At 58.3% G+C, this 12,157-nt stretch overlaps 4 protein-coding genes across 4 annotated transcripts; all 4 read left to right on the forward strand.

The window, feature by feature from the left end:
- Positions 1-896: 896 nt before the first annotated feature.
- Positions 897-1,364, forward strand: LTHEOB_3940 (Ubiquitin-conjugating enzyme E2; the record flags this gene model as incomplete). Its single annotated transcript, XM_035512919.1, has 2 exons — positions 897-977; positions 1,041-1,364. 2 exons carry the CDS (start codon positions 897-899, stop codon positions 1,362-1,364), a joined length of 405 nt encoding a protein of 134 aa, XP_035375333.1.
- A 1,623-nt stretch (positions 1,365-2,987) lies between these two features.
- LTHEOB_3941 (Tbc domain-containing protein) lies at positions 2,988-5,738 on the forward strand (the record flags this gene model as incomplete). The annotated part of the gene is made up of 1 exon (XM_035512920.1): positions 2,988-5,738. The coding sequence occupies one exon, from the start codon at positions 2,988-2,990 to the stop codon at positions 5,736-5,738; it is 2,751 nt and encodes a 916-aa protein (XP_035375334.1).
- A 1,855-nt stretch (positions 5,739-7,593) lies between these two features.
- On the forward strand, positions 7,594-9,888 carry LTHEOB_3942 (ATP synthase regulation protein nca2; the record flags this gene model as incomplete). Its single annotated transcript, XM_035512921.1, has 5 exons — positions 7,594-7,610; positions 7,684-8,881; positions 8,934-9,415; positions 9,462-9,587; positions 9,645-9,888. The coding sequence occupies 5 exons, from the start codon at positions 7,594-7,596 to the stop codon at positions 9,886-9,888; spliced, it is 2,067 nt and encodes a 688-aa protein (XP_035375335.1).
- Positions 9,889-10,493: 605 nt separating this feature from the next.
- LTHEOB_3943 (Rab GTPAse) lies at positions 10,494-11,582 on the forward strand (the record flags this gene model as incomplete). Its single annotated transcript, XM_035512922.1, has 3 exons — positions 10,494-10,523; positions 10,696-10,963; positions 11,137-11,582. 3 exons carry the CDS (start codon positions 10,494-10,496, stop codon positions 11,580-11,582), a joined length of 744 nt encoding a protein of 247 aa, XP_035375336.1.
- Between the last annotated feature and the right edge of the window lie 575 nt (positions 11,583-12,157).

Here is a 12,157-nt window from a genome sequence, read left to right on the forward strand (position 1 = left end):
GGACACAGACTACGTCTAATATTACCTGACTATCATAATCAATTTGGGAAAAGGAAGAACTCATTCCCGCGACGCTAGAAACTCAATGTGGTTCTGGAAGCAGTTGCGCTCAGACACACCTCCTTTTCTCGCCGCGTAGTGTCCGCAACAGGCAAAACGGCGGCTGACAGATCGTCCTTCAGCTCTCCGAAAACAGCGGCGATTCGTAAGTCCCTCGTGCGTAGGAGGATGGCTGCGAACGCGAAGGATATTGGCAATCACGGTCCGAAGATGAGGCTGGTTTCAGGAGCTGGACGTGAGTCTCAGGGAGGGCGTAGCGAGTCAGGTGGGGCTTATCGAGCTATCGCAAAGCTCCAAGCAAAGCGGCGAAAGTTGCAGCCTCAGGCGCTCAGACAGCACGCGGGCTTGTGAAACAGAGGGCATGGCTGTGGGAAAGCAAAGACGAGCGTTGGCCGGCCGTTCGCATGCAAGCGTGGGAAAAGAAAGGCGCAGACACGTCCAAGGGAGACTGGTCTGACGCATGGCTGTTTACCTAGCTACGAATACCCCGCCACAACTCACCGCGGCGATGACATCTCCTACATCGCGGTGCTCCAAGCCAGCTCCCCACGGCCCTCTTTCCTGACGTGTGCGGTCGAAGTTTGACAGCCAGCCCAGCCACGGCACCTACAGCTTTCTGGACCCTGCGACTCCACCCGTCAACTTCGCTCTACCACGGTTCTCTGCCTCACCCAACGTGCAAGACGACGACAGCACCCCGACACCATGGCTTCCGGAGCACAGAAACGCATCACAAAGGCACGGCCCCGCCCGCCTCTTTCGGATCGCAGCGCGCCGCCTTAACTAACCCACCGTCGCAGGAGCTGACCGAGGTCACGAACGACCCGCCGCCGAGCATGAAGGTGCAGCTCGTCGACGAGTCGGACGTGCATGTGTGGGAGGTCCTGATCGAGGGCCCCGAGCAGTCCGTTTATGCCGTAAGTGCTCCTGTTGATCTTGCTTTACTTTACGAGAAAATTCTCACTCTGTGGTCTTTGCAGGGCGGCCAGTTCCGCCTCGTCATCACCCTACCCAAGGACTACCCCTTCAAGCCGCCGATGCTCAACTTCCACACGAAGATCTACCACCCAAATGTCAGCAACGATGACAAGGGCCTCATGTGCTTGGGAATGCTGCGCCCGGACCAGTGGAAGCCGCCGAACAAGCTCACCGCGGTGCTCAACATGGTCCACAACCTGCTGATCGAGCCCGACGTGAGCGACCCCGTCGAGCCTGCCATTGCCGACGTCTACAAGCGGGACAAGAAGGAGTTTGAGAAGACGGCTAAGGACTGGGTTAAGCGGTACGCGTCGGGCAAGAACTAAATGTACGTTGGGAGCTTGCATTTTGCCGGAGTTTTGCGGGCACAGGTACGTGCAGAACAAATGGAGCAGATTAGACGTGCATTATTTGGTCGAGACCTTTTGCTGGCTTGGACTAGAGGACGCGACGCTGTCTGCCAACCATCGTCGGGCTGCCATGCATCCCATGCATCGCCGCCCTGTCTAAGCACAACGTCTACGTAGTACGTCCGGAAGGGCCGGTTCATTTCACTGTAGAGAGGCTGTGCTTGGGACAACGCATGGCCTTCAGGAACAACCACTTGGGCTTCAGCCTCACCGCTCGGGAATCCTACGGACATTTGTCGTGAAGGCTAATCCGCCATGAATCGATGTGATTTTATGCACGGCGTGCAGGATAATTGTGGCTCGTACTGTGTCTTGTGCCGGCATCGTCGGCAAAAACCACATGGCAGAAGATGCTCCCGGCCGGGCGCTGATCTCACGGTTGGCGCTGATCCGGCCACAGATGTCGAGAGCGAAGCTTGTAAACAAAGCCGCCAAGCTCGGGAAGACATGGGTGTCTTCCACGTTCATGACACGCCGCTGACGTTTTGACGGGATGCGTGGACCAGCACGCGGCTGGACGGGCCTCGTGGTGGACTGGGGGAGCGAAAGCGATATTAACAAGCCGGCCGAGGTTACCCCCAGAAGCCGGCTGCCAGCAGCGAGAAGCGCCGGCCGCCCGGTTTTTGGCAAGCGTTTCAACGGCGGCCGGGATGGCAGCGGTAGGGCAGAGGCGTGTTTCGAGCACGTCGCGGACGTGCTCCCCTCGTCGGCTGGCGCTGAGCAGCAGATCCCGGATCGGCCAAGATTTCTAGCTGCCATGGTTGCGGGCGCGGCCAGCTGAGCGCGCACGCGGCTCTTGGCCCGGCGCGAGGCGGACGGAGGCTGTGGGAGGATCGGCTAGGTGCTACGCGCGGCTGGCCAACCAGCGCGCTCACAAACAACCATCGCTGCTGATGCGGGCTAGTTCCCGCCCCGTTGCTTGACTGTAACGCGCCCTCACAGCTACTGCAGGATTGCTGCTTCAGGCTGGCCGCGACGGGCTACGGCGGCCGCCAGGGCCAGCGGGCATCTCGATGCAATTCCGGAGGCCCAGTCCTTAGCGCGCGTGCCAGCAAAGACCTTGCTCCCTCTCATCACGCGGATTCCGCCCCTGGCTGCGGAACGAAATGATGCCTCCGTTGTAATGCACGGCTCCGCCTTGGCACGAGCTCAAACGCCAGCGTTCTTTCTCAAGACGCCTAGGCTGCTGCTTAACTTCCCCGAACACCGCTGGGCTCGCCGCTACAAGCTGCGCTGCTGCTGCCGCTGCCGCCGCCGTCTTCAGAGCCACGATCTGTCATGCCCCACAGCCGCCGTTGCGTGCAACTGGCCGTCCATTCTTTACCCACCGCCGCTCGTTTGACCACCTCTAGCAGCCTGCCGTAATCACGCAGCATTCCCCGGTTCCCCGTCAGCCGCTTCCATTCCGAGCAGCCATACACACAACTCTGCGCGCCGCCTCGACACCCCCCAGGGAATGCAGAGCATTGCCGAGCGCCAGGCTGCGTGGAATCTGTGGGACAGGCAGGCTTCGGCCTCAGACATTCGCTCATGCCGCAGATGACCATGGGACCGCTGCAGTTGGAATCGCCTACAAGCGATGGCGGGCATTCAGGGTTGTTTCACCTCCACCACAAGAAGAGGGAGCCTAAGCGCCGCCCTGAGGACCTGCGTTCCGTTAGGTCGCCGCCCCCTACGGCGCCGACCAGCGCGCCGCAGTCCCCGAGCCACTCGCTTCTGAATGGCCTGAAGATGCACCCAGTTAATATTCTTTCCGGGCCCCCAGTCGGCCTGGATAACATCCCCACCCCCAGGGAGTCCCTCAGCTCGAGAGACTCGCTTGCCAGCGCGGGTGAAGGATTCGAGCGGCCGCCTCCCGTCGCGCCGCCGCTCCCGCATCTTCCGCTGCGCAAGAGGTCCTCGCAGCGCTTGCGCCAAGGAGCCGCATCCCCTCTCTTATCCTCTCCTCTCAACTTGTCCCGGATCCCTCGTTCTGCCGTGGACTACCCCTCCCCCACTCGTTCCACTCGCTCGCGCCAGACGAGCTCCGCCTCCAAACCTTATACCGACGACCCTTCGTATAGCCTCCAACCCTCCCCGCTCGGCTCTCCCATCTCGACTCGTACGGATGCCGAGGACGAGGAGGACGTCGTGGACCCTCTGCCCGATTCCATCCGCCTTCGCCCGCGCGCCTCTTCCCACACCATCAGCAAGCCTCAGCGCATCCTTAGGACGTCGACGTCGATTCCGAACCTGGCTCAGCTGCGCGCGCGGGAAGTGGTCTCCGCTCAAGGCCACCGGAGGGAGAGGCGGAGTACCGTACGCGACAGCTACCTTTCGATGCTCCGTCGGGAACCCCCGGGCAGACCGCACGTCCTCGGGGACGAAATGCGGTCGAGTTACCGATCGAATTTCACCAACTCTTCCTCGGGCTTTGTTGACGCGACTGGCACCGAGCGCAGCAGCATCATTTCCGAAAGGAGCGGGGTGAGCAGCACTCCTTACACCACCGATTACGCAGAGACCGATGTGGAGAAGACGGACTTCGAGCAAACCGATGCTGAGCAAGACGGGATGACGGTCGAGGACGCGATTGATATGTATGAGATGGGGTTCGAGGACGATCCGGACGAAGTGCCTGAGGGATCGGACGAGGGTTATGCGTCTCAGGTTCCTACAAATACCACCCCGGGAGAAGCTCAGACACCGCCAAGGGTGCGAAGGCACTCTACAAGTAGCCTCCGCGACTCGGCTCTGGGCCCCGACGCCCCTGCAGACCACGACATCCCCTATGTTACCCCATCTCGCAACGATCGAGTGTCCAAAATCATGGCTGAACAAGAGATCGCCGCCCAACTACCGCCGCCGCAATCAGCCAGGTCCGCCAGATCCGCCAGGTCCGCTCGCTCGGCCGCATCGGGCAGGTCCAAGGGATCCATCAATATGGTCGCAGACAAGACGTTTTCCCAGATGCTCGCCCCGAGGATGTCCGTGATGGAAAAGAAGGTGGAACTCAAGGCCGGGTCGTCGATTCCCCGTGACCAGTACGGTTTCAAGAAGGCCACGCAATATATTACGGTGGAGCAGTACGACACGTGGAACGGACCTTACAGGGAATACACCGAACGTCGCCGCAAGAAGTGGCAGAACCTCATGAGACAACATGGACTTCCCATCAGCAAGCCCACCCGCTTCCCGCCGCGCAGTGAAAAGGTGAAGAGGTTCATCCGCAAGGGCATCCCTCCCGAGTGGAGGGGCGCAGCCTGGTTCTATTACGGGGGTGGCCCCGCTCGACAGGCGGCTAACCCGGGCTTGTACTGGGAGCTAATCGAGCAGGTCAACGATGGTAAGCTCAGCGAGCAAGATCGCGAGCATATCGAGCGTGATCTCAACCGTACCTTCCCGGATAATGTCAAGTTCAGGCCTGAGTCGAGAGCATCCATGAACGCGGCGCATCTGCTTGACACGAAATCCACCGACTTGACGCCGGATTGTGAAACACCGATCCTCCGCGCGCTGCGCCGCGTTCTCCAAGCCTTTGCCGTCCACAACCCCGGAATTGGATACTGTCAATCGCTCAACTTCTTGGCCGGTCTGCTGCTCATCTTCCTGGACGAAGACGAGGAAAAGGCCTTTATCATGCTTGACATCATCACCAGCATCCATCTTCCTGGTACTCACGGTCGCGTGCTGGAAGCCAACATCGACATTGGCGTTCTCATGCACTGCATCCGCGAGTCTATGCCGGCCATCTGGAACAAGATCGACGATACCAAAGAATTCGAGCCGAATGTCACCACCAGCTCGGCTCGCCTACCCACTGTCTCGCTGGCCATGACTTCGTGGTTCATGTCTCTTTTCGTGGGTAACTTCCCGATCGAGACGGTGCTGCGTGTGTGGGACTCCTTCTTTTACGAAGGGTCCAAAACCCTGTTCCGCATTGCGCTGGCCATTCTGAAGATTGGCGAAGCCGAGATCCGGGCTATCTCGGACCCTATGGAGGTCTTCCAGATCATCCAAACACTCCCTCGTCGTCTCATTGACCCCAACTCCCTCATGGACGCGTGCTTCCGCCGTCGTAACGGGTTTGGACACGTCAAGCAAGAGACTATCGACGCACGCCGCGTTGAGCGCCGTCGTGCGCATCAGCAAGACATTGCCCGCATCAGTGGCAACTGGGCCGCTAAGTTCGGCAAGAAGGAGGTCGACGCACAGTCTGTGCGATCAAAGGCCGGAGGAGTCCGCAGAGCGGCCAGCAAGCGCTTCAAGCATAAGCGAAGAGCCCGTACCGACCAAGCTCAAGGCAATTAAGCCATGCATATAAAAGTATTTCGGAGTTACCCGGAGCGTTTACTTTGTATCTTTATTTTTTTTTTTCCTTATGCTTTTACTTCTGGTAAGCCACTTACAAGCATTTGGGCTGGTGTTCTTGTGGGACTTTTCTTTCTTTTTCTTCTCGGCACTGACGGCCTTCTGGATCGTGCTGTTTGCTTCTACATACCCTCATTTTTCGATTCTACCTCACTCCTTGGAAGCATAGTGTTTAGTCACTCCTTTTGATATCCCCAGTTGCTCTTCTTTTCTTTTTTTCTTGTTTCCTTTACGACACTTTGCCTTTAGAGATCACCTATGATTCGAGGCCTCTGAAAAAAGTAAATATTCTGGTGCTATGGGTTTTTTTTTTTTTTTGAATATTAGTTGCCAGCAGAGAAAGGGCAACAAGGCGTTTTCCTGTTTCGGGAAAGAAGAAAGAGCGGAATTCGGGACAACTTTTTCCAACATGACGCCCAGAGAACGGTAGCTACGCAAACAAATCTATGGATACGCTTATACCCCCCAATATCAGTGTGCATTCGACTCGGTGACACTAACCAGCATGATGTGAATGATTCGGAAAGTTAGTCTGCGAGAAATTTTTTTGTTGCGAAACGGGTTCTGTTTGAAACTAGGAAGCATGGCGTTGCGAGCTAGGTTTGGGAGAAGCGAGGAGAATTAAGAGATCGACATATGAAAGCAAGGCATATTGGCTAAGCCCCTTCGTCGTCATCTCGTTGCCTCGCTGAATATGCCACTTGGTGTAGACGGGCTGAATAAGCGTGCCGTCGAAGGTTCTGCACAGGTCACCACGGGTTGCGGATGATTTGAACTCCGGGCCCCCTTGAACTCCTCCCGTGCAGGCAGTTGAAGCAAACATATAGAGGTGAATGTGAGATTTAAAGTTGCATAAAGATGCTCAAGTATTATATTCAACTACTTATGTAAGCATGGTACTCTGCTTCTGGTGGGAAAGTTTTAGCAAGCTCGAATTCCTCTACCACCTACTATGCGGTGGCCTTCGTTATTCCTTTCTCTCTAACAATGACGTCAACTTCTAAGGCGCTCCAACAGCAGGAAGGATGGTCAAATGACCCGTGCCTGCCTACTTATACGAAGCACTATACGAAGCAGGGAGATGATGGAAGCAGAAGGTCGATGCGCGAATGATGGGGTGCGCGTGCACGCGCACGTGGAGAGGAAATGATGGGTCATCTGGAACCCCTGCAACATTTAATGAATCGTATGTACCGATCGTGGGGCTGATCGTTGTGTTGGTGATTATTTTTATCTAGCTGAAGACAGTTTGATTGACTTGGTTGTAGCAAGGCCGCGAGCGTCTACTGCCGAAAAGAAGCCGCTGGAAATGTGAGCCGGGCTTGCTAGGCTAAGCACGAGCAAGCTTCATCGTCGAAGATGCAGCGAGAAGGTGCTTGTGCATATGCACGGAAGCACGGGGATTGCAGAAGAGCTGGAGAAGCAGCCATCGAGTCAGGTTAGGAAATCCGTGCCATCGGCGGGCCGCAGTCCGGGGGGCTGGGGGGGCCGGGCAGCCGCCCGCTCAGTGGCTCGTTGCTTTTTCTCCTCTGGACCGGAGCTCTTGCCGACGTCATGCGAACGAGCCACCCGCTCGACTACTTCACATCAAGTGGTCATTTTTAGCCAGGGTCGGTGGCTGGGAGAGGAAAGTGGAGAAGACGGACAACGCAGAAGAGATCCCACACAACGACACGCGACAGGCCTGGGAAAAAACTTTCGAAATATGCGCGCGGCCGGCTGAGCTGCTGCTGTAGTTAGTTTACCTTTTCACCTCTAAACCTCCGAGCACTGTCGTCTACTCCGCGCCGTCAACATGTCATTCGTGGCCGAGTAAGAATCTACCCCGCCACCCCCCGCTTGCATTTGCGCGTCTGACATTCTCCCCTCCTTCGGCGAACCGCAGCCAGGTCCAGCGAATCGACAGCCAGCTCGACCGCCTACCGCTATCCGCGGCGGGCTTGTCCGTGTCCGCCGCGGCAACGACAGCGGACACTGGTGCCGTGCACGTCAACCAAGCGCGCATCACACACCTGCAGAACCTGATAAAGTCGCTTTCGACCTCGCAGAATAAGAAGTCGCTACTCTCGCGTGACCGCATCCGCGCGGTGCTCCAGCAGGCGCGCATCGCCGACGACTGCTCGACATGCCAACAACACTTTGTCTCATACAAGCAAACCACGGAGATTGAGCGCGATGGTGGAGAAGAGGACGGCGAACACCACCAGCATTGGGAGGAAGAGCGGCGATACTCGGTGACGGACGCGGTGGAGCCCAGCTACGAGCATGAGCTGGAGTGGCTGCTACTGAGCAAGGCGACAGCGCACACGTACGGCCTGGTGCTCAACTCGATCCTCGAGCAGACGCTACCGCTGTCGGACGACATCTGGTACTGGGATGATATCCTAGGGTCGGCGCGGCACGCCTCGATCTACTCGGTGCAGACGAGCCCGCTGCGCGTGTGGGCGTGGTCTAAGGCTGTGTACCAGGACGTGCGGCGTCGCGGCGGCGAGGGCGTTCTGGGCCGCGAGGGCTGGAGCCAGTTCTACGGGTTGGTGCAGGAGGTGGTGCGTGAGCGCAGCCTGGTGCAGGTGCAGCGCAAGGTGCTGAGCCCGCTGGCGCTGGTGCGCAACGAGGCGCGCGCGAAGCAGAGCGCGCTCAAGCGCATCCGGCTGATCAATGCGAACGCGCTGGGCGTGCTGCTGGGCGAGGGCCTGAGCAACCAGAGCTCGCATGACGAAGGCTTCCGCACGCCGACGGCCGGAGCCCAGAGCGAAGATGCGCGACATCGATGGAAGAGCGCAGTGACACGGTCGATCGCGCTGATGGACATCGTGCTGCAAGAGGTCGCGGACCCGCATGTGCCGGTCGACGACTTCGACAACGCGGTCGCGGCGAGGACGGATCAGGATCGGTATTATCAGATTTTGGAGGCATCCGACTACAGCGCGCTGAGCTTGAATCCGGCCATGGTGACGGAGCGCCTGACGACGATCTTGGACACGCATTTGAGCAGCTACCAGGCCGAGCTGCGGGCCAGAACGAGAGAGCATGGGAGACCGTCTGGAATCATCCGCTACTGGCTGCCCGCGACTGTTTTACTGGTAAGTCTATACAATGGAGCATATCACGAAGCTCGACTAATTGGCCTCTCAGGTCTCGTCAACTACCATCTACCGCATTGTCATGGGCCACCGTAACGAGATTATTGCGTCGATACGAGACTTGGGCCGGACCACTATAGATTTCTTCAACAACTGGATAATAGAGCCGACAAAGAAGATCATTGGCACCATCCGTCACGACGAAGACAGCGAGGTCTCGATCATGAGTAAGCGTAGCCTGGAGGGCGACAGAGCGAGTCTGGAACGCATGGTTGTGGATTTTGCCATTCAGAACCCGGAGAATGGAAGTCTCAGCGAGGTGCAGATCGCGGAGATGCGGCAGAAAGTCAGAGAAGGTGACCTGACACCGGTGCTGAAGGCGTACGAGAAGGACATGCAGAAGCCCATTGTTGGCGCGATCACGGGTAATCTCATCAGGACCCTTCTCATTCAGATCCAGAAGACAAAGGTGGACGTGGAAGTGGCTATGGCTGGCATTGACTCGATTCTGAAGAGCCAGGAGCTGCTGTTTGGGTAAGTCGAATTCCGGCTTGGTGAGGGCTTTGGCTAATGGCGACAGCTTCATCGGACTCACGCCCGGCGTCATGGTGTGCATCGGCATTACGAGATATCTTCAGGGCACTTTCGGCAGCCGCAAAGGTGTGCGGAAGTCGGAGGCATCGAGCCATATGATGCGTGTGTTCAGGTAAGTCAAGCGCAAATCTAGAAGGGGGTTGTCTCGGAGGCTGACTGAGTGCGTCAGGAACATCGACCGCATCTTAACAAATGCTCACCCTACCAAGTACGGCGAGCTTTTCTACAAGGACCACGGTCTGCTTCTTTGTGAGGTGCACGTTCTGCGCCAACTCGCGAACAGGATTATGCCAGGGCGGGTGTTCCATGATTTCCTCGAGGAGCTGGACGATCTGGTGGATATCCGCACAGGCGTTGCCAAGCAGCGCAAGGTGGTGAAGCGCATGCGGTGGGCGTACGCAAAGTGGCTGTGAAGACGGACGTGACGTGGTGAGAGAGTAAGCGGCATTATGTATCACGACATGCACAGAAGTGTAGGAATAAAAAGCAATTGAGTAGGCGCTAGACGCATGAGCATGGGTGGTGCAGGGAAGAGGCCTGGTTGAGGGCGTAGGGACCCTGTTGACGAGCGATCTGCCCGCCGGCATTTGTGCGCCCGCCAGCCGCAGCGTGTTTCCGGCACGACGACGTCAGGGCGGCATGATTTCTGCGCGAGGGTGGGCGGAGGCAGGCTGGCGGCCGCTCTTGGGCAGGTGTCTCGGTGGTCTTGGCGGGCGGTGTGAGGACGCAGGTCCGGGCCCGTGGTCCTTCCCCATGCCGCTATCTGGCTCTGGGTAAAGCCACCCAGGAGTGAACAACCCGCCAGAATCACCAGCCAGTCGACCAACGTCTCCCGCCAACCACCGCACTCAGCACTCGACTGCGACCGCGAGAGCCCCCGCAATCCCGCACGCTCCCTCCCGCCCGCCGCAGCCCCAAAAACAAAGCCCCCAAGCTCCCTCACCGACCATCGCGCCGACGACGACGCTCCCGCCGCTCTCCAGGCTCCCTCCAGCACCCACCCAGCTCCTCCGCAACCATGGCCGGCACACGAAACTATGACTTTCTTGTCCGTCTGCCCCCACCACCTCGCCCACCGCCCCCTGCCCGCCTTTCTCTTGCTTGCCCTCCCCCGCCGCGCCGCCGTCGTGGCAGCGCGGCGAGGACGCCGTCCATCTGCCACCGCTCTCACCACACACACATGCGCCGCATGCTGACACTCAGGCCTCTTCTCCCCACAGATCAAGCTCCTGCTGATCGGCGACTCGGGCGTGGGCAAGTCGTGCTGCTTGCTGCGCTTCAGCGAGGACTCGTTCACGCCGTCCTTCATCACCACCATCGGCATCGACTTCAAGATCCGGACCATCGAGCTTGACGGCAAGCGAGTGAAGCTGCAGATCTGGGATACCGCAGGGCAGGAGCGCTTCCGCACCATCACGACCGCCTACTACCGCGGTGCCATGGGCATCCTGCTGGTCTACGATGTCACCGACGAGCGCTCCTTCAACAGTAGGTCCACAGTCTCCTTGCCCCCTCTCTTGCCCCTTCTTCCCTGCCCTCGACACGTTGTTTCCAATATCTGTCCACTTACCCGGAGCTTCCTGGCTCGCCTCCGCCCCACACTCCACAAGCACGTCGCCGATTGCGGCGGTGCGGCCCACGGGAGAGCTTCGGCGGAGCAGGTCAAGCCACAGAAGGAGATCCCCCTCCCCATGAGAAGGACAACGAGGCTAACGGCACGCGCCCCTCACGCACCCTCCTTGGGGGTGCGGGGCGGGGGGTTTGCGTCGGCGCAACAGACATACGGACTTGGTTCTCGAACGTGGAGCAGCACGCGACGGAAGGCGTCAACAAGATCCTGATCGGCAACAAGTGCGACTGGGAGGAGAAGCGCGCGGTGTCGACGGAGCAAGGGCAGGCGCTGGCCGACGAGCTGGGCATCCCCTTCCTCGAGGTGTCGGCCAAGAGCAACATCAACGTGGACAAGGCCTTTTACTCGCTGGCGGCCGACATCAAGAAGCGCATCATCGACACGGCGCGCAGCGACCCGGCGCCCGGCCAGGGCAGCAGCGGCGTCAACGTCAACGACTCGGGCGCCAACGCGGGCATGGGCGGCAAGTGCTGTTAGATTATGAAGTCTCTGCCCTGCTTTTTTTATGGTTGCAAGTTTGCTTGGTTTCTCTTTTAGTTTCCCTCCCTTTTTTCCTTTTTTCTTTCTCACATCTCTTACTCTTTTAAATTAACGGGATCACTCAGAGGGAGGGAAATATGTTGTTATGCGAGAACGTCTCTACTTTATTGACGCCCGATGTGGTTAGGGGGAGGAAGGAAGGATGTAAGGAAATTTTCTTGACGACGGGAAGAGGTAGTTACGACACGGGGGGGAGAGAATGTTCATGCGTGCATTTCGTATGCATGACAGTTTTTCGGTGCATCTAAGCAAGGAAGCGGACGGGAAAGAGCGGAGGAATAGGGGTGGGTTTGGTGGAAGCAGAAGCAGGGGGGGTGGAAAAGGGTGAAGAAGCAGGGGGGGTTGCAATAGGCGGTGGCAAAACAACCAAAAAAGTGCATGCACAACTACTTTCTCCTTGCACCGCCCCCTCGCGCCCGTCCTGGTCAAACAGTCCTCTGTGGATCTCTGGGGTTCGTGAGAAGTGCCGTCTTTCTCGTCGAGGCTCGGGTACCACATGACTGACTTACTGC

This window comes from Lasiodiplodia theobromae, assembly GCF_012971845.1.
Source record: "Lasiodiplodia theobromae strain AM2As chromosome Unknown scaffold_10, whole genome shotgun sequence".
In the NCBI taxonomy this organism is placed as follows: Eukaryota; Fungi; Ascomycota; class Dothideomycetes; order Botryosphaeriales; family Botryosphaeriaceae; genus Lasiodiplodia; species Lasiodiplodia theobromae.